This window comes from Anser cygnoides, chromosome 29, assembly GCF_040182565.1.
Source record: "Anser cygnoides isolate HZ-2024a breed goose chromosome 29, Taihu_goose_T2T_genome, whole genome shotgun sequence".
In the NCBI taxonomy this organism is placed as follows: Eukaryota; Metazoa; Chordata; class Aves; order Anseriformes; family Anatidae; genus Anser; species Anser cygnoides.
Genome location: NC_089901.1, coordinates 2432769 through 2454329, shown reverse-complemented (window position 1 = coordinate 2454329; position 21561 = coordinate 2432769). Strand labels below are relative to the sequence as shown.

Genomic DNA, 21561 nt, shown 5'->3' with positions numbered 1-21561 from the left:
TGGGGTCATTCTTTTGGATTTGGGGTCATTCTTTTGGATTTGGGGTCATTCTTTTGGATTTGGGGTCATTCTTCGGGACTTGGGGACATTCTTTGAGATTTGGGGGTCATTCTTTGGGATTTTGGGGGCCATTCTCTGGGATTTTAGGGGGTTCTTTGGGATTTGGGGGTATTTATTGGGATTTGGGGGCATTCTTTAGGATTTTGGGGGTGTTCTCTGTGACTTGGGGGCATTCTTTGGGATTTTTGGGGGGCATTCTTTGGGATTCGGATTTTTTCTCCGGATTTTTGGGGTCATTCTTTGGGATTGGGGGGCATTCTTTGGGATTTTGGGGGCCGCCTTTGAGATTCGGGGGCCGTCTTTGGGATTTTGGGGGCGTTCGTCGGGATTTGGGTTTTTTTTTCCTGTTTTTAGGGGCGGGGCTGAATTTTTTGGGGGGTGGGAGGAGCCCCAGGGCGTGGCACCAGCCCCACCCCTTGCCCCTTATCGGGGGCCTTATCGGGGTTTTTGGGGGGGGCCCAGCGAAGGGGGGGCACAGTGCTGGTTGTTCGTCCTCAGTGCAGGTCAACAGGTGCGGGGGCGCAGGGCCGGGGGGGTTGGGGGGGGCTGGGGACCCCCAAGTGGGTCAGGGGGATGGGGGGCTATGGGGTCGTGGGTATTGGGGTCCCCCAAGAGGGTTTGGGGGGGTTGGGGATTGGATATTGGGGTCCTGTCGGGGGATTTTGGGGGGGTAAGGGGTCTGGGGGGGGGGGCTGACGGAGTGGGTTTTGGGGTCCCCGAGGGAGTTTGTGGGGTTTGGGGGTGGGTGTTGGGGTCCTGGGGGGGACTTTTGGGAGGTTTGAAGGGTTTCGGGGCTGGGTATTGGGGTCCCTGGGGAGTTTGGGGAGGATTTGGGGGGTTTGGGGTTTGGATATTGGGGTCCTATGGGAGTATTTGGGGGTGTTGAGAGGTCCCGGGGGCTGTAGGGGTGGGTGTTGGGGTTCCTGGGGGAGTTTGGGGGGATTTGGGGGGTTTGGGGCTCAGGTGTTGGGGTCCCTGGGGGAGTTTGGGGGCGATTTGGGGGAGTTGGAGCTGGATATTGGGGTCCCTGGGGGAATTTGGAGGGCTTTGAAGGGTATGGGGTTTGGATATTGGGGTCCTACCGGAGTATTTGGGGGTGTCGAGGGGTCTCAGGGGGCTGTGGGGGTGGGTATTGGGGTCCCCGGCGGAGTTTGGGGGGATTTAGGGCTGTATATTGGGGTCCCTGGTGGAGTTTGGGGGAATTTGGGGGGTTTGGGGCTGGATATTGGGGTGTTATGGGAGTATTTGGGGGAGCTGAGGGGTCTGGGAGGGCTGTGGGGTGGGTATTGGGGTCTCTGGGAGGGTTGAAAGGTTTTGGGGGGGGCATGGGGCTGAAAATTGGGGTCTGGGGGGGGATTATGGGGACTGGGGGTGCCATGGGGCTGGATTTGGGGGTTTGGGGCGGGTCAGGTATCCCTGTGGGATACAGCAGGCTCCTTACGGGGGGGGGGATCGGGGACCCCAAATCCCTCAGCACTGGGGTCTTGGGGGGTCTTTGGGGGGGGTCCCCACGCTTTTTTGGGGGGATAAACCAGGGGGGGGTCACCGTGCCCCCCGCAACGGGGACGTCACAGGGTGCGGCCTACACCGCCTGCCGGGGCCTGATAAGGGCCTGCACCGACCCCACCCAGGGCGGGCAGGGTTTTGGGGGCTTTTTGGGGTGGTTTTTAGGTTTTTTTTTGAGTTTTATGACGGGGGGCACTATATTATGTCTCCCCCCCCAGCACGACCCGCTATGGCCGCCCTCCTGCGCTGCCCCGTGCTCGCCCGCTACCCCTGGCTCGCCCGCGCCATGGCCTCGGCGCCCCCCGGCCTAACCCAGGTACCCCCATTTACCCCCCCCCCCCCAATAAAAATTAATTGTGGGGTGGGGGGCAACGCCCTATTAACCCCCTCCCCTATATATCCCATAGGTGCCGGCTCCCCTTGCCCCTTCATCGAGCTGGGGGGGGCACCCCTTCGTGCAACGCGCGGCCCCCGAGAGTGCAGGAGGACGTGGCCCCCCTGGAGGCAGGTGAGGAACCCCATTAAAATTTAGGGACGCACCCTAAAAATAAAAAAAAAGTCCCAAAAATTAATCTTGTTGCCGCCCCCCCCCCAAAAAAAACCAAAAATCCAGCCCCCTGGACTCGCTGCTGCTGTCGCTGCTGGAGCCCGAGGAGACCCCCGAGGCGTTCCCCGAAAAGCGGCTGGATGATAACCTGCCCGGTATGGGGGATTTGGGGGGTCCTGGGGGGGGGGTGGGGGGGGGTTTTGGGGGGGTTTTGGAGGGGTTTGGGGGTGGGTTGGGGGGTGGGGAGTGGGGTTGGGGGGTGCTGGAGGGTTTGGGGTGGGTTTGGGGTGGGTTTGGGGAGGGTTTGGGGGGATATGGGGTGGGTTTGGGGGGGCTGGGAGTTATGGGGTGGAACTGGGGGGACTGGGGGGAGCTGGGGGTTGTCGGGGTGGGTGTGGGGAACAGGAGGGTGTGGGGAAAAATCAGGGGGGATCTGGGGGTTATCGGGGTGGGTGTGGGGGATCTGGGAGTTATGGGGTGGGACTCGGGAGGAACTGGGGGGATGCAGGGGTTACGGGGGAGGTTTGGGGGGGGGCAGGAGGGTTTGGGGTGGATTTGGGGAAGATTTGGGGGGGATCTGGGGTTATGGGGTGAATTTGAGGGGATCTGGGAGTTTTGGGGTGGATTTGGGGAAGATTTTTGGGGATCTGGGGCTTATGGGGTGGATTTGGGGGGCTGGGAGTTATGGGGTAGTTTTAAGGGATCTGGGGGTTACGGGGCGGGTTTGCAAGGCCGTAAATTTGGGGATTTTTATGAGGAGCTCCCGATTTTCAATCCCTGCCCCCCTCTTATCCCCCCCCCCCCCAGAGGACGCCTTCCCCTACGAGGAGGTTTTCGGGGCGCGCCTGGCGGGCTGCGGCGCACCCACACGTACCGCGTCTTCACGGCGGTGGCGCGGCGGGCGGACGCCCCCCCCCTGGGCATCGCCGGCTCCCCCCGCCGCCCCCTCCAGCTCTGGTGCTCCAACGACTACCTGGGCATGAGCCGGCACCCCGCTGTCCTGCGCGCCGCCAGGTGGGGCCTCGAGACCCCCCCGGGACCCCAGAAATGGCCCTGGGATCCTCAAGATCCCCCCCGTACCCTAAAGACCCCGCTAGACCCTAAATAACTACCCGGGACCCCAAAAACAGCCCCGGGACCCTAAAAAAGCCCCATATCCTAAAGAGCCCCCCCATATCCTAAATACCCACCTGGGACCCTATAAACAGCCTTGGTACCCCAAAGATCCCCCCGTACCCTAAAACCCCCCTATATCCTAAATAGCCACCTGGGACCCCAAAAACAGCCCTAGGATCCTAAAAACAGCCCTGGGATCCCAAAGACCCCCCCCCATACCCTAAATACCCACCTGGGACCCTAAAAACAGCCCCAGGACCCCAAGATCTCCCCCGTACCCTAAAGAACACCCCTTACCCTAAATACTCACCTGTGACCCCAAATACCTCCCTCTGAAACCCAAATCCTTCTCAGACCCCCCAAATCCCCCCAAGGAACACCAAATACCCCCCTGGGGTCCCTAAATCCCCCCAGGGACCCCCAAATCCCCCAAACCCCTCCCTTGGAACCCCAAATCCCCTTGGGATACCCCAAATCCCCCTGGGACCCCCAAATCCCCTCCAAACCCCCTTAAGCCTCCCAAACGCTCCCTGAGGACCCCAAATCCCCTCCAGGAACCCCCAAATCCCCCCGGTGAACCCCCAAATCCCCCCCAACCCCTCCCAAGGAATCCCAAATCCCCCCAGGAACCCCCAAATCCCCCTGGGACCCCCAAATCCCCCCAAGGAGCCCCAAATCCCCCTCGTAACCCCCAAATCCCCCCGATGAACCCCCACACCCCCTAGGAAAACCCAAATCCCCCCCCCCCCAGTAACCCCCATACCCCCTGGTGAAACCCCAAATCCCCCTGGGTCCCCCAAATCCCCCCAGAAACCCCGCAATCCCCCCGGTTCCCCCTTTAAGCCCCCCAAACCCCCCCAAACCCCCTTCTAAGACCCCCAACCCCCCCAAATCCTCCCCACCCGCCCCCCCAATCCTCACGCTCCCGGGTCTCTCTTTTAGGGCCGCGCTGGGGGCGCACGGTTTAGGGGCGGGGGGCACCCGAAATATCGGGGGGACGTCGCCGCTGCACGGGGCGCTGGAGCGCGCCCTGGCCCGGCTGCACCGCCAGCCCCGCGCCGCCCTCTTCTCCTCCTGCTTCACCGCCAACGACACCGCCCTCGACACCCTGGCCCGCATCCTGCCAGGTAAGGCCTTTTGGGGTGGCCCTCCCCACCCCCACCCCAAATATTTGGGGTGCCCCCGCCCCAAAATGGCGTGGGGTCCGTGGGGGGGGCGCGGAGCGTCGGGCGCAGGGGGAGATGCGCAGGAGATGCAGGTTTTGGGGTCCTCATTTGGGTTTTGGAGACCCCCAACTGGGTTTTGGGGTCCCCCCCCAAATAACGGGGGTCCTCCCAGGTATCGGGGTGCCCCTAGAAATAATGGGGTCCCCAAAATGAAGGGGTTCTTGAGGGGGAATCTCAGATCTTCGGAGCACTGCGGGGATGCAGGGAGAGATGTGCAGAAGAGGCAGGTTTTGGGGTCCCCGTTTGGCTTTTGGGGTCGCCCCGTGGGTTTTGGGGTCCCCCCAAATGACGGGGTCCCCCCAGATATCGGGGTGCCCCTAAGGCACCAAAATTCTGGGGTCCTTGTGGGGGAATCTCGGATCTTCGGGGCACAGCGGGGATGCAGGGGGAGATACGCAGGAGATGCAAGTTTTGGGGTCCCCCTTTGGCTTTTGGGGTCGCCCCCTGAGTTTTGGGGTGTCCCCCGAAATAACGGGGTCCCCCCAGATATTGGGGTGCCCCTAAAGATAATGGGGTCCCCCAAAATTCTGGGTTCCTTGCGGGGGGATCTTGGATCTTCAGGGCGCGGAGGGGGTGCAGGGGGAGATAGGCAGGAGATGGAAGTTTTGGGGTCCCCGTTTGGCTTTTGGGGTCGCCCCCTGGGTTTTGGGGTGTCCCCCCCAAATAACGGGGTCCCCCCGCAGGCTGCGAGATCTTCTCGGACGAGGGGAACCACGCGTCCATGATCCAGGGCATCCGCCGCAGCGGGGTCCCCAAGCACATCTTCCGCCACAACGACCCCCGGCACCTGGCGCAGCTCCTGGCCCGCAGCCCCCGGCGTCCCCAAAATCGTCGCCTTCGAGTCCCTGCACTCCATGGACGGTCAGCGGGACCCCCCCCCCAAAAAAACGTCCCCCCCAAATCCCCCCTATAACCCCTCATCGCCCCCAAATCCCCCAGAGCCCCCAAATGCCCCCACAGTCCCAAATCCCCCCATACTCCCCCAATCCCCCCCATATCCCCTCCAATTCCCCCAAATCCCCCCAAATCCCCCATTTACCCCCAAATCCCCCCAATTTACCCCCTAAGTCCCCCCAAATCCCCCCTATACCCCTGAAATCCCCCCATACTCCCCCAAATCCCCCCATATCCCCTCCAATTCCCCCAAATCCCCCCATTTACCCCCTAAGTCCCCCCCAAATCCCCGCATTTACCCCTAAGTCCCCCCAAATTCCCCCCTACACCCTGAAATCCCCCCATTACTCCCCCAAATCCCCCTATACCCCCAAATCCGCACCAACGCCACCCTATAACCCCAAATCCACCCCAAATCCCCCCTATACCCCCATTTACCCCCAAATCCCCCCAAATCCCCCCATTTACCCCCTAAGTCCCCCCAAATCCCCCTACACCCTTGAAATCCCCCCATACTCCCCCAAATCCCCCTATACCCCCATATCCCCCCAAATCTCCCCCAAATCCCCCCATTTACCCCCTAAGTCCCCCAAATCCCCCCATTTACCCCCTAAGTCCCCCAAATCCCCCCTACACCCCTGAAATCCCCATACTCCCCCAAATCCCCTATACCCCCAAATCCACCCCAACGCCACCCTATAACCCCGAAATCCACCCCCAAATCCCCCCTACACCCCTGAAATCCCCCCATACTCCCCCAAATCCCCCCTATACCCCCAAATCCACCCCAACGCCACCCTATAACCCCTAAATCCACCCCAAATCCCCCTATACCCCCCAAATCCCCCCAAATCCCCCCAAATCCCCCATTTACCCCCTAAGTCCCCCCAATCCCCCCTACACCCCTGAAATCCCCCCATACTCCCCCAAATCCCCCCTATACCCCCAAATCCGCACCAACGCCACCCTATAACCCCGAAATCCCCCCAAATCCCCGCATTTACCCCCTAAGTCCCCCCAATCGCCCCTACACCCCTGAAATCCCCCATACTCCCCCAAATCCCCCTATACCCCCCAAATCCGCACCAACGCCGCCCTATAACCCCGAAATCCCCCCCAAATCCCCCCTATACCCCCCATATCCCCCGAATCCCCCCAAATCCCCCCATTTACCCCCGTTTCGGGGTGGGCCGCTGACCCCGTGCCCCCCCCCCCCCCAGGCTCCATCGCCCCCCTGGAGGAGCTGTGCGACGTGGCGCACGCCCACGGGGCGCTCACCTTCGTGGACGAGGTGCACGCCGTGGGGCTCTACGGGGCGCGGGGCGCCGGCATCGCCGAGCGCGACGGGGTGCAGCACAAGGTGGACGTGGTCTCCGGCACCTTGGGTGAGCACCCCAAAACCCGGGGGGGGCTGTGGGGTGTTATAGGGGGGCTGTGGGGTGTTATGGGGGGCAATGGGGTGTTATGGGGGGGCTATGTGGGTGTTATAGGGGGCTGTGGGGTGGTATAGGGGGCTGTGGGGTGTTATGGGGGGGCTGTGGGGTGTTATGGGGGGCTATGGGGAGTTATAGGGGGCTATGGGAGTGTTATGGGGGGGCTGTGGGGTGTTATGGGGGGGCTGTGGGGTGGTATAGGGGGCTGTGGGGTGGTATAGGGGGCTGTGGGGTGTTATGGGGGGCTGTGGGGTGTTATGGGGGCTATGGGGAGTTATAGGGGGCTATGGGGTGTTATGGGGCTGTGGGGTGTTATGGGGGCTGTGGGGTGTTATAGGGGGGCTGTAGGGTGTTATAGGGGGCTCTGGGGTGTTATGGGGGGGCTATGGGGTGTTATAGGGGGGCTCTGGGGTGTTATAGGGGGGCTATGGGGTGTTATGGGGGGCTATTGGGAGTTATAGGGGGCTCTGGGGTGTTATGGGGGGCTGTGGGGTGTTATAGGGGCTATGGGGTGTTATAGGGGGGCTATGGGGTGTTATAGGGGGGCTATGGGGTGTTATGGGGGGCTATTGGGAGTTATAGGGGCTCTGGGGTGTTATGGGGGCTGTGGGGTGTTATAGGGGGGCTCTGGGGTGTTATGGGGGGGCTGTGGGGTGTTATAGGGGGGCTGTGGGGTGTTATGGGGGGGCTCTGGGGTGTTATGGGGGCTGTGGGGTGTTATAGGGGGCTCTGGGGTGTTATAGGGGGGCTCTGGGGTGTTATGGGGGGGCTCTGGGGTGTTATAGGGGGGCTATTGGGAGTTATAGGGGTGCTCTGGGGTGTTATGGGGGGCTGTGGGGTGTTATAGGGGGCTATGGGGTGTTATAGGGGGCTATGGGGTGTTATGGGGGGGCTATGGGGTGTTATAGGGGGCTCTGGGGTGTTATGGGGGGGCTGTGGGGTGTTATGGGGGGGCTGTGGGGTGTTATGGGGGGCTGTGGGGTGTTATGGGGGGCTGTGGGGTGTTATAGGGGGCTCTGGGGTGTTATAGGGGGCTGTGGGGTGTTATAGGGCAGTTACTGGGTGTTTTGGGGCGGCTATGGGGTGTTTTGGGGGTGGCTGTGGGGTGTTTGGGGGCACTTTATGGGATTGTGGGGCCCTACAGCTCCGCTATGGGACTTGGGTGGGTTGTAGGGCCCTACAGGTCCCTTATGGGACTTGGGTGGGTTGTAGGGCCCTACAGGTCCCCTATGGGATTTGGGGGGGTTCTGGGGGTCTGTGGGGCCACAGCGGGATTTGGGTGGGTTATTGGGGTCTGTGGGGCCACAGGGACATTTTATGGGATTGTAGGGCCCTACAGATCCTGTATGGGAATTGGGGGGTTCTGGGGGTCTATAGGTCCGCTATGGGATTTGGGTGGGTTGTAGGGCCCTACAGGTCCTGTATGGGATTTGGGGAGGTTCTGGGGGTCTGTGGGGCCACAGGGACATTTTATGGGATTGTAGGGCCCTACAGGTCCTGTATGGGATTTGGGGGGTTCTGGGGGTCTATAGGTCCGCTATGGGGTTTGGGTGGTTTGTAGGGCTCTACGGGTCCCTTATGGGATTTGGGGAGGTTCTGGGGGTCTGTGGGGCCACAGCGGGATTTGGGTGGGTTATCGGGGTCTGTGGGGCCACAGGGACATTTTATGGGATTGTAGGGCCCTACAGATCCTATATGAGATTTGGGGGGTTCTGGGGGTCTATAGGTCCTGTATGGGATTTGGGGGGGTTGTGGGGCCCTACAGGTCCCTTATGGGATTTGGGTGGGTTCTGGGGGTCTATAGGTCCTCTATGGGACTTGGGTGGGTTGTAGGGCCCTATAGGTCCTGTACGGGATTTGGGTGGGTTGTAGGGCCCTACAGGTCCCTTATGGGATTTGGGGAGGCTCTGGGGGTCTGTGGGGCCACAGCGGGATTTGGGTGGGTTATTGGGGTCTGTGGGGCCACAGGGACATCTTCTAGGATCTCAGGGCCCCCACAGCTCCCGTACGGGACTTGGGGGCCCCCGCTGACCCCATATCCCCCCAATCACCCAGGCAAGGCGCTGGGGGCGTCGGGGGCTACATCGCGGGCGGCGAGGCGCTGGTGGACGCGGTGCGCTCGCTGGGCGCCGGCTTCATCTTCACCACGGCGCTGCCGCCGGCGGTGGCGGCGGGGCCCCTGGCGGCGCTGCGGGTGCTGGGGGGCCCCGAGGGGGGGCGCTGCGGCGGGCGCACCAGCGGCACGCCAAGCACCTGCGGCTGCTGCTGCGCGACCGCGGGCTGCCCGCCCCTGCCCTGCGCCAGCCACCTCGTGCCCGTCAGGGTGAGCTGGGGGGGCGTTATAGGGGCAAGGGGGGGACGGGGGGTCGTGGGGGGGGGGTTGGGGGGTTATGGGGTCATGGGGTTATGGGGTTATGGGGTCATGGGGTGGGGTTATGGGGTTATGGGGTCATGGGGTCATGGGGTTATGGGGTTATGGGGGGGGGTTGGGGGGTCATGGGGTCATGGGGTTATGGGGTTATGGGGTGGGGTTATGGGGTCATGGGGTTATGGGGGGGGTTATGGGGTCATGGGGGGTTGGGGGGTCATGGGGGGAGGTTATGGGGTCATGGGGGGGGTTGTGGGGTCATGGGGGGGGTTGGGGGGTTATGGGGGGGGTTGGGGGGTTATGGGGTTATGGGGTTATGGGGTCATGGGGGGGTTGGGGGGTCATGGGGGGGTTGGGAGGTTATGGGGGTGGGGTTATGGGGTTATGGGGTCATGGGGGGGTTGGGGGGTCATGGGGTCATGGGGTTATGGGGTTATGGGGTGGGGTTATGGGGTCATGGGGTCGTGGGGGGGTTGGGGGGTCATGGGGGGAGGTTGGGGGGTCATGGGGGGGGTTGGGGGGTCATGGGGGGGGTTGGGGGGTTATGGGGGGGTTGGGGGGTCACAGGGGGGTTGGGGGGTCATGGGGTGGGGTTATGGGGTTATGGGGTCATGGGGGGGTTGTTGGGTCATGGGGGTTTATGGGGTTATGGGGTCATGGGGTGGGGTTATGGGGTCATGGGGTCATGGGGTCATGGGGGGTTATGAGGTCATGGGGGGGTTATGGGGTTGGGTTATGGGGTTGTGGGGTCACGGGGGGTTGTGGGGTCACAGGGGGGTTGTGGGGTCATGGGGGGGTTATGGGGTCATGGGGGGTTGGGGGGTCACGGGGGGGGTTGTGGGGTTATGGGGTTATGGGGTTATGGGGTTATGGGGTCATGGGGGGGGGTTGGGGGGTCGGGGGAGGTTGTGGGGTCATGGGGGGGTTGTGGGGTCATGGGGGGGTTATGGGGTCATGGGGGGTTATGGGGTTATGGGGTGGGGTTATGGGGTTATGGGGTGGGGTTATGGGGTTATGGGGTCATGGGGGGGTTGTGGGGTCATGGGGGGGTTGTGGGGTCATGGGGGGGTTATGGGGTTATGGGGGGTTATGGGGTTATGGGGTGGGGTTATGGGGTCATGGGGTTATGGGGTCATGGGGTGGTTGGGGGGTCATGGGGGGAGGTTATGGGGTCATGGGGGGGTTGTGGGGGTCACGGGGGGAGGTTATGGGGTTATGGGGTCATGGGGGGGTTGGGGGGTCGGGGGGGGGGTTATGGGGTTATGGGGTGGGGTTATGGGGTTGTGGGGTCACGGGGGGTTGTGGGGTCACGGGGGGGTTGGGGGGTCACAGGGGGGTTGGGGGGTCACGGGGGGAGGTTATGGGGTTGGGGGTAAGGGGGGTTGTAGGGTGGGGGGATAAGGGGGAGCTATAGGGTCGGGGTATTAGGCCGGGTTATAGGGCCGGGGTATAAGGCGGGGTTATGGGCCGGGGCTGTGACGGGGGGTTGTAGCGGGGTAACTAATTGTGGGGCGGCAGGTGGGGGACGCGGCGGCCAACACGCGGCTGAGCCGGGCGCTGCTGGAGGAGCACGGGCTGTACGCGCAGGCCATCAACCACCCCACGGTGCCCCGCGGGCAGGAGCTGCTGCGCCTCGCGCCCACCCCGCACCACAGCCCCGCCATGATGGAGAACCTGGCCGGTGGGCGGGGGCGGGGGGGGGGGATATAGGGGGTGGGGGGGTATAGGGGAAATGGGGGGGTGAGGGGGATATAGGGGAAATGGGGGGGGTGAGGGGATATAGGGGATGTGGGGGGATATAGGGGAAATGCGGGGCACGGGGGGGATATAGGGGATGTGGGGGCACGGGGGGATATAGGGGAAATGGGGGTACAGGGGGGTACAAGGGATGGGGGGGATATAGGGGAAACGGGGGAGAAATGGGGGATGTGAGAGGATATAGGGGAAATGGGGGATGTGAGGGGATATGGGGAAAGGGGGGTACGGGGGGATATAGGGGAAACAGGGGAGAAATGGGGGATGTGAGAGGATTTAGGGGAAATGGGGGTACTGGGGGATATAGGGGAAATGGGGGTATGGGGGGGTACAGGGGAAATGGGGGCACAGGGGGGATATAGGGGAAATGGGGGCACGGGGGGGTACAGGGGATGTGGGGGCACGGGGGGGTATAGGGGAAATGGGGGGATATAGGGGAAATGGGGGTATGGGGGGGGGATATAGGGGAAATGGGGGGAAGGGGGTAAAGGGGATGGGGGGGCACGGGGGGGTACAGGGGATGGGGGGGTACGGGGGGTACAGGGGATGGGGGGGATATAGGGGAAATGGGGGATGTGAGGGGATATAGGGGAAAGGGGGGCATGGGGGGGTACAGGGGAAAGGGGGGCACGGGGGGGATATAGGGGAAATGGGGGTATGGGGGGATATAGGGGATGTGGGGGTATGGGGGGGCTATAGGGGAAATGGGGGTACGGGGGGATATAGGGGATGTGGGGGTATGGGGGGGATATAGGGGAAATGGGGGCACGGAGGGGATATGGGGGAAATGGGGGGCTATAGGGGAAATGGGGGTATGGGGGGATATAGGGGGTGTTGGGGTACGGGGGTACAGGGGAAATGGGGGCTGTGGGGGGTGTGGGGGATATGGGGGGGGGTGGGGGAGATGTGGGGAGAACAGGGGGAGGGGAGGGATAGGGGATTTGGGGTCACGGGGGGAACTGGGGGTTACTGGGCTTACTGGGGCCATCGGGGTGCATGGGAGGGCCGTGGGCCGGGGGAGCAACGGGGCCATACGGGAAGGGGGGGACACCTTAAATCCCCTCTGACCCCCCCCCCCCCCAGACCGCCTGTCGCAGTGCTGGGGGGCGCTGGGGCTGCCCCGCGAGGCCCCCCGGGCCCGTCGTGCGCCTCCTGCCAGCGCCCGCTGCACCCGGCCCTGATGAGCGACTGGGAGCGCCAGCACGTCCTGCCCCAGGGGGGGGCCGTGCCGGCCTGACCCCCCCCGACAGCGCCCGGACCCCCCCCGACAGCACCCGGACCCCCCGAAATCCTGGACCCCCCCCCCCCCGAAATCCTGGACCCCCTGCACGAGTAATAAACCGCCACGGGACTGACGCTGCGGTGCCTCTTTGGGACCCCCCCCCCATATTTTTGGGACCCCCCCATTTCTCTCTGGGACCCCCCCCCCCCCATAGTTTGGGACCCCCCCCATATTTTTGGGACCCCCCCCCCATATTTTTGGGACACCCCCCATATTTTTGGGACCCTCCCCATTTCTCTCTGGGACCCCCCATATTTTTGGGATGCCCCCCCCCATATTTTGGGACCCCCCATATTTTGGGACCCCCCATTTCTCTCTGGGACCCCCATATTTTTGGGACCCCCCCCCATATTTTGGGACACCCCCCATATTTTTGGGACCCCCCCATATTTTGGGACCCCCCCCCCAATATTTTTGGGACCCCCCCATATTTTTGGGACACCCCCATATTTTTGGGACACCCCCATATTTTTGGGACCCCCCATTTCTCTCTGGGACCCCCCATATTTTGGGACACCCCCCATATTTTGGGACCCCCCCCATATTTTGGGACCCCCATATTTTGGGACCCCCCCATATTTTGGGACACCCCCATATTTTGGGACCCCCATATTTCTGGGACCCCCCCATATTTCTAGCCCCCCTATCTCATACGGAGACCCCCCATTTTTCTCTGGGAACACCCCCTATGTTTGGGACCCCCCCAATATTTATGTGACCCCCCATTTATCTCTGTGCTCCCCCCCACATTCCTGTGACCCCCCCCCCATCACATTCTGGGACCCCCCAATATTTCTGGGACCCCCCCCATATTCCTGCCCCCCCATCTCATACTGGGACCCCCCATTTATCTGACCCCCATATTTCTGTGCCCCCCCCCCATTCCTGTGACCCCCCCATCTCATTCTGGGACCCCCCCATATTCCTGCCCCCCCCATCTCATACTGGGACCCCCCCATATTCCTGCCCCCCCATCTCATACTGGGACCCCCCCCATATTCCTGCCCCCCCATATTTCTGTGCCCCCCCCCAATTCCCCTGCCCCCCCCCATTCCCCCCGCCTCCCTGTGCCCCCCCGCCTCCTCCCTCCCCCCCCCCCTTCCCTCCCCCCCCCTTATCAAGATTTTAGGGAATGAGGAAGTAATTCACCCCCGCCCCCCCCCCCCCAAAAAAACCACCTCCCCTCCCCCACCCCAGTACTGGGGGACCCCCCCTCGCCCCCCCCCCATTCTCTGGAGGCTCTGGGGGTCCTCAAAAGCTTTTTTTTTTTTTGGGGGGGGGGGGGCCAGAACCACCTCCCCCCCCCCCCCCGATAGCATCTCCTGCCCCGCGGCCCCCTGACGTCACGCCGCAGCAGGGGCCCCCCCCGTGTCCCCCCCCCGTCCCGCCACCACCTCCCAGTTTGCCCAGTACGAGGCGGCCGCTCCCAGTCCCGGCCGCCGGCTGGAACCCAGCGGCCCCCCCCCGGCCCCCCGCCGGTGGGACCCCCCCCGAGTGAGCATGGAGGTACGAGGGTGCCCCCCCCCCTTAATGTGTCCCCCCCCCATTTTCACGACCCCCCTTTGCACAACCCCCCAGCCTCCCCCCCACCTCGCCGCCCCGGCACCCCCTGCCCCTCCCCACCCCCCCCAAATCCCCCCAAATCCCCCCCCCCAAATTTTGCTCTGCCTGGCACCCCCCCCCCCCACCTTCACCCCCCCCCCCATTCCACAGGTCTCCCCCCCCACCCGCCACCCCCACCTCGACCCCCCCGGCCCCCCCACCCCCCCCAAATCCCCCCTTCCCCTCCATAGCCCCCCCATTTTGACAGCCCCCCATTTTGGCAGCCCCCCCGTACCCCCCAGCCCCCAAATTTTGCTGTGCCTGGTGCCCCCCCTCACCTTTCCCCCCCCCCTCTTTTTCACAGCGCCCCCCCCCCCCCCCCCCCCTGCCCCCCCCCCCTGCCCCCCACCCCCCCAAAATCCCCCCTGTCCCCCCAAATTTTGCTGTGCCTGGCGCCCCCCCCCCTCACCTTCCCCCCCCCTCTTTTTCACAGGCCTCCCCCCACCCTCGCCCCCCCGGCACCCCCTGGCCCCCCCGGGACGCGGCGCTGGCGGCGGCCGAGGTCGGGGTGCTGGGGGCCGTGCTGGCCTTGGCCTTGGGGGCAACGTCCTGGTGCTGCTGGCCCTGGCCCGGGGGGCCCCCCAGGCCGGCCCCCCCCTGCGGCGCTACCTGCGGCACCTGAGCGCCGCCGACCTGGGGGTGGCGGGGGCCAGGTGCTCCCCCAGCTCCTCTGGGACCTGACGGATCGGTTCCGGGGCCCCGACGCGCTCTGCAGGGCCACCAAGTACCTGCAGGCCGTGGCCATGTTCGCCTCGGCCTACGTGGCCGTGGCCATGGCCTACGACCGGCACCGCGCCATCTGCAGGCCCCTGGCCAGGCACCGGGGGCGCGGGGGCGGCGGGTGCTGGGGGAGGCGGGCGAGGGGACGCGGGGACGGCCCGGGGGGCCGCCGTGGGCTGCAGGGTGTTGGGGACGGGGAAAGGGGGACACCGATGACACCGGGGATGGGGCACGGAGGTCTGTAGGGTGTTGGGGACGGGGACATGGGGACAACGGGGACGCCAAAGTTGGGGTACAAGGACACGGGGACACCAGGGATGGGGCACAGAGGTCCGTAGGGTGTTGGGGACGGGGACATGGGGACAACGGGGACACCAAAGTTGGGGTACAAGGACATGGGGACAGCGATGACACCAGGGATGGGGCACGGAGGTCCGTAGGGTGTTGGGGACGGGGACATGGGGACAACGGGGACACCAAAGTTGGGGTACGGGGACATGGGGACACCAGGGATGGGGCACGGAGGTCCGTAGGGTGCTGGGGACAAAGGCATGGGGACAACGGGGACACCAAAGTTGGGGTACGGGGACATGGGGACACCAGGGATGGGGCACGGAGGTCCGTAGGGTGCTGGGGACAAAGGCATGGGGACAACGGGGACACCAAAGTTGGGGTACGGGGACATGGGGACACCAGGGATGGGGCACGGTGGTCTGTAGGGTGTTGGGGACGGGGACATGGGGACAACGGGGACGCCAAAGTTGGGGGATGGGGACGTGGGGACACCGATGACATTGGGGATGGGGCACAAAGGTCCGTAGGGTGTTGGGGACGGGGAAAGGGGGACAACGGGGACGCCAAAGTTGGGGGACGGGGACGTGGGGACACCGATGACACCAGGAGTGGGGCACAGAGGTCTGTAGGGTGTTGGGGACGGGGACATGGGGACACCGATGACATTGGGGATGGGGCATGGAGGTCCGTAGGGTGTTGGGGATGGGGACATGGGGACAACGGGGACACCAAAGTTGGGGGCGGGGACGTGGGGACACCGATGACACCAGGAATGGGGCACGGAGGTCCGTAGGGTGTTGGGGATGGGGACATGGGGACAACGGGGACACCAAAGTTGGGGGACGGGGACGTGGGGACACCGATGACACCAGGAGTGGGGCACAGAGGTCTGTAGGGTGTTGGGGACGGGGACATGGGGACACCGATGACATTGGGGATGGGGCATGGAGGTCCGTAGGGTGTTGGGGATGGGGACATGGGGACAACGGGGACACCAAAGTTGGGGGGCGGGGACGTGGGGACACCGATGACACCAGGAGTGGGGCACAAAGGTCTGTAGGGTGTTGGGGACAAAGGCATGGGGACACCGATGACATTGGGGATGGGGCACGAAGGTCCGTAGGGTGTTGGGGACAGGGAAAGGGGGACAACGGGGACGCCAAAGTTGGGGGGCGGGGACATGGGGACACCGATGACATTGGGGATGGGGCACAAAGGTCCGTAGGGTGTTGGGGATGGGGACATGGGGACAACGGGGACACCAAAGTTGGGGGACGGGGACACGGGGACACCGATGACATTGGGGATGGGGTACGGGGGACACCAGGACACCGATGTCACCAGGGATGGGGTACAGGGACATGGGGACACCAAAGATGGGGCACGGAGGTCCGTAGGGTGTTGGGGACAGAGGCATGGGGACAACGGGGACACCAAAGTTGGGGGACGGGGACACGGGGACACCAATGACAACAGGGATGGGGTACGGGGACACCAGGACACCGATGTCACCAGGGATGGGGTACAGGGACATGGGGACACCAAAGATGGGGCACGGGGACATGAGGACACCAGGAATGGGGTACAGAGGTCCACTGGGCACTGGGGACAGAGACACGGGGACACCGATGACACTGGGGATGGGGGACGGGGACGTGGGGACACCAGCGACAGCAGAGATGGGGGACGGGGACGTGGGGACGCGGGGGACGGGGCACGGGGCTGCACGGGGTGCTGGGGACGGGGGGGACGCGGGGACGTTGGGGGCAGCGCGCAGGGACGCAGGGACACTTGGGATGGCACCTGGGAACCCGCCGGCTGCCAGCCCATGTCCCAGGGGGACACCGGGGGACACGGGGACCGTCCCCGGGACGTGGGGGACATGGGAGGGCCGGGGGGACACCGAACGGTGCCACCCAGAGGCGTCCCCTGGGCGCCCCCATCCCCGTGTCCCCCTGCTGTCCCCGCGTCCCCCCTGCACCCCCCGTCCCCACCGCTCCGTGCCACCCCTGTGACCCCAACCCCCTGTGCCGCCACGATGTCCCCAGTCCCCTGTGTCGCCCCCACGTCCCAAGTTCCCCACGTCACCCCGGTGGCCCCAACCCCACGTGTCACCCCCATGTCCCCAGCGCCCCCGGCCCACCTCAGGGCACCGTGACCCGCTCAGGGGCCACCACGGGGCATCGCCGGGGCCCCCGGGGACATCTTGGGGACACCATGGGGGATGTGGGGGACACCAGGGGCTGGCTTCAGGACCCCAGGGGACATCTTGGGGACCCCAGGGGACATCTTGGGGACACCATGGGGGATCTTGGGGACAGGAGGGGCTGGCTTCAGGGCCCCGGGGGACATCTTGGGGACACCACGGAGGATTGGGGGGACACCATGGGGGATCTGGGGGACACCAGGGGCTGGCTTCAGGACCCCAGGGGACATCTTGGGGACACCATGGGAAATCTTGGGGACACCAGGGGCTGGCTTGAAGGCCCCAGGGGACATCTTGGGGACACCATGGGGCATCTTGGGGACACCATGGGGGATTGGGGGACACCACGGGGGATCTGAGGGACACCATGGGGCATCTTGGGGACACCAGGGGCTGGCTTCAGGGCCCTGGGGGACATCTTGGGGACACCAGGGGGATCTGGGGGACACCATGGGGGATGTGGGGGACACCAGGGGCTGGCTTCAGGACCCCAGGGGACATCTTGGGGACCCCAGGGGACATCTTGGGGACACCATGGGGCATCTTGGGGACACCATGAGGGATCTTGGGGACACCATGGGGGATTGGGGGGACACCATGGGGGATTGGGGGGACACCATGGGGGATGTGGGGGACACCAGGGGCTGGCTTCAGGACCCCAGGGGACATCTTGGGGACACCATGAGGGATCTTGGGGACACCATGGGAAATCTTGGGGACACCAGGGGCTGGCTTGAAGGCCCCAGGGGACATCTTGGGGACACCACGGGGCATCTTGGGGAGAATGACGGGGGGTTTGGGGGCACCACAAGCCCCCAGGACACCGAGGGGGGACTTCGGGGCACCACAGGAGGACATCGTGGGGACACCACGGGGGGACTTCGGGGCACCAGGGGTGGCTTTGGGGCACCCTGGGGGGACTTTGGGGCCCCACAAGATGGCGCCCGGGCCCTACAAGATGGCGTCCGGGCCCTAGGGGTGGCTTTGGGGCACTATGGGGCGGCTGTGGGGTGCCGTGGGGCGGCTTGGGGGCACCGTGAGGGGGTTTTGTGTCCCCACGAGGCGTTTTCGGGGCACCGCGAGGTGTTTTTACGGCACCGCGCGCTGCCTTCGGGGCTCCGCGGGATGCCTCCGGGGCGCCGTGGGGCGGCTGCGGGGCGCCGTGGGGCGGCTGCGGGGCGCCGTGGGGCGGCGCTGGGGCCCCTGGCCACCGCTTGGTCCCTGTCCCTGCTCTTCGGCCTGCCCCAGGTGGGCATTTTCGGGCAGCGGGAGGTGGGCGCGGGCGAGCGCGACTGCTGGGCCGCCTTCGCCCAGCCGTGGGGCGCGCGGGCCTACGTCACTTGGGTGGCCCTGGCGGTGCTGGTGGGGCCGGCGGCGCTGCTGGGGGGCTGCAGGTGGCGGTGGCGCGGGCCGTGGGGTCGGGGAGGAGGAGGGGGCTGCGGAGGGCGCGGGCCAAGAGCCACCGCATGGCGCTGGTGGTGCTGGGGGTCTACGTGGGGTGCTGGGCCCCCTTCTTCTGCGCCCAGCTCTGGGCGGTGTGGGACCCGCGGGCGCCGGTGGAGGGTGAGTGTTTTGGGGGGGGTAAGGGGGCGGGGGGGGTGTGGGGACGTGGGACGCGGGGATGCGGGGTTATGGGACACGGGGATATGGGGTGTGGGGATAGGGGACATGGGGGTATGGGGACACGGGGATATGGGGTGTGGGGATAGGGGACATGGGGATATGGGGTGGGGGGTGGGGGGACATGGGGGTATGGGGTGTGGGGACACGGGGATACGGGGTTGTGGGACACAGGGATATGGGGTGTGGGGATAGGGGACATGGGGGTATGGGATGTGGGGGCGGGGGGACATGGGGGTATGGGGACACGGGGTTGTGGGGACATGGGACGTGGGGATATGGGGACATGGGGACACGGGGATATGGGGATATGGGGTGTGGGGATAGGGGACATGGGGATATGGGGATATGGGGACACGGGGATACGGGGTTGTGGGGGTATGGGGTGGGTGGGTATGGGGTGGGGGTATGGGGTGGGGGGTATGGGGACGTGGGACGCGGGGATACGGGGTTATGGGACACGGGGATATGGGGTGTGGGGATAGGGGACATGGGGGTATGGGGTGTGGGGACACGGGGATACGGGGTTGTGGGGGTATGGGGTGGGGGGGTATGGGGTGGGGGGTATGGGGACGTGGGACGCGGGGATATGGGGTTGTGGGACACAGGGATATGGGGTGTGGGGATAGGGGACATGGGGGTATGGGGACACGGGGATACGGGGTTGTGGGGGTATGGGGTGGGGGGGTATGGGGACGTGGGACGCGGGGATACGGGGTTATGGGACAGAGGGATATGGGGTGTGGGGATAGGGGACACGGGGATATGGGGACACAGGGATATGGGGTGTGGGGATAGGGGACATGGGGACACAGGGATATGGGGTGTGGGGATAGGGGACATGGGGACACAGGGATATGGGGTGTGGGGATAGGGGACACGGGGATATGGGGACACGGGGATATGGGATGTGGGGTGGGGGGACATGGGGGTATGGGGACACGGGGTTACGGGGTTGTGGGAAGATGGGATGTGGGGATATGGGGACATGGGGTGTGGGATGGGGGAAATGGGCTGGGGGGACAAGGGGACACTGGACATGGGGACGTTGGACACGGGGACGTGGGGATGTGGGGACATGGGGACATTGGGGATGTGGGAATATGGGGACGGGGGTTATGGGGACATGGGGACACGAGACGTGGGGACATGGGGACATGGGGACATGGGGACACGGGGTTATGGGGACACGGGGACGTGGGGATTTGGGGACACGGGGACGTGGGGATGAGGACGGAGGCGGGAACGCGTGGACGTGGGGACACGGGAGGACACCGGGACACGGGGGACCTGTCGGGGACCCGTTGGGGACGTGGGGGACGGCCGGGGGGGGGGTGTCAATAAGGGGAGGGGCCAGCCGTGACCCCCCCCCCCCCCCCTTTAGGCCCCGCCTTCACCATCCTGATGCTGCTGGCCAGCCTCAACAGCTGCACCAACCCCTGGATCTACGCCGCCTTCAGCACCAGCGTCTCCCGCGCCATGGGCCGCATCCTGTGCCCCTGCCGCCACCCCCGGCCCCCCCCGGCCCGGCGGGGGCCCCCCTGCCCCCTGAGCCCCGCCGCGTGCACGAGGATGCACGGCGGGCGGGGGGGGGGGTGGGGGGGCTTGCACGAGGATTGCACGCCCGTGTTGCGATGGGGGGGGGGGTTGCACGAGGATGCACGGGGGGTGCGTGGAAATTCATGGGGGGGTGCACGAGGATGCAGCGGGCATTGCACGAGGATTGCACGCTCGTGTTGCAATGGGGGGGGTTGCACGAGGATGCACGGGGGCGTTGCACGAGGATTGCACGCTCGTGTTGCGATGGGGGGGTTGCACGAGGATGCAGCGGGCGTTGCACGAGGATTGCACGCTCGTGTTGCAATGGGGGTTGCACGAGGATGCACGGGGCGTTGCACGAGGATGCACGACAGGGCAGGTCTTGCACGAGGGTTGCACGCTCGTCTTGCAGTAGCGGGGTTGCAGTGAGATGCACGGGGGGGGTTGCGTGGAAATTCATGGTGGGGGGGGTTGCACGAGGATCACACGCTCGCGTTGCAATGGGGGTTGCACGAGGATGCACGACGTGGGGGTCTTTTGCACGAGGATCGCACGCTCCTGTTGCAATGGGGGTGTTGCACGAGGACGAAGCGTTCTCCGTGCAAGGGGGGGGGGGAGGTTTGCACGAGGACTGCACGCTCGTGTTGCCACGGGGGGGTTGCACGAGGATGCACATGGGGGGAGGGGGGCTTGCACGAGGGGAGGGGCTTGCACGAGGGGGAGGGGCTTGCACGAGGGGGCGGGGCTTGCACGAGGGGCCGCGAACCCCACGAGGGGGCGCGGGGGGACCCCACGATCGGGGGACACGCTTCTCTGTGCCAAAAAAATCGCCAATAAACGCCGCTTTTGCCGAAAATCCCGCACTTTTGGCGGCGCCCTTTGACCCCGGGCCCTGCCCGCCCCCCCCCCCCCCGCGGGCCAGCCGTTCCCATGGCGACGGGAGGCTCCGCCCACTCCCCAGTCCCCGCCCATCGTTCCCATGGCGACGGGAGGCCCCGCCCACTCCCCAGACCACGCCCACCGTTCCCATGGCGACGGGAGGCCCCGCCCACTCCCCCAGTCCCCGCCCATCGTTCCCATGGCGACGGGAGGCCCCGCCCACTCCCCCAGACCACGCCCACCGTTCCCATGGCGACGCCCTTCCCGCCCCCATCGACTCAGTCCCCGCCCACCGTTCCCATAGCAACCCCTCCCTCCGCCCCCCCGGCGACGCCCCGCCCCCCGTCCCCATGGCAACAACCCCCGCCCTCCGCGCGCAGCCAATCACGCAGCGCAGAGCGGGAGGGGCGGAGGGGAGGAGCGACGGCGGCGGCAGCCTATCAGCGCGGGGCAGCGCCTCCCGGCCGCGGAGGCTTTTTGGCCCCTCTCGGCACCCGTAGGCGCCGCGTTTCCC

General features: G+C 65.2%; 2 protein-coding genes across 2 annotated transcripts; both read left to right on the top strand.

The window, feature by feature from the left end:
- Nucleotides 1-329: 329 nt before the first annotated feature.
- LOC136787403 (5-aminolevulinate synthase, erythroid-specific, mitochondrial-like) lies at nt 330-12261 on the top strand. Its single transcript, XM_066984590.1, is given in 16 exon segments — nt 330-571; nt 1785-1882; nt 1974-2077; nt 2180-2268; nt 2921-2956; nt 2959-3127; nt 4172-4356; nt 5139-5265; nt 5267-5316; nt 6570-6734; nt 8843-8995; nt 8998-9071; nt 9073-9105; nt 10669-10831; nt 11989-12030; nt 12033-12261. Coding segments are annotated over 15 exon segments (1587 nt in total). The 5' UTR covers nt 330-571; nt 1785-1795; the 3' UTR covers nt 12143-12261.
- Nucleotides 12262-13687: 1426 nt separating this feature from the next.
- On the top strand, nt 13688-21547 carry LOC136787402 (uncharacterized). Its single transcript, XM_066984589.1, is given in 8 exon segments — nt 13688-13693; nt 14223-14327; nt 14330-14432; nt 14435-14750; nt 17525-18399; nt 18402-18572; nt 20014-20224; nt 21352-21547. Coding segments are annotated over 8 exon segments (1983 nt in total).
- Nucleotides 21548-21561: the final 14 nt, after the last annotated feature.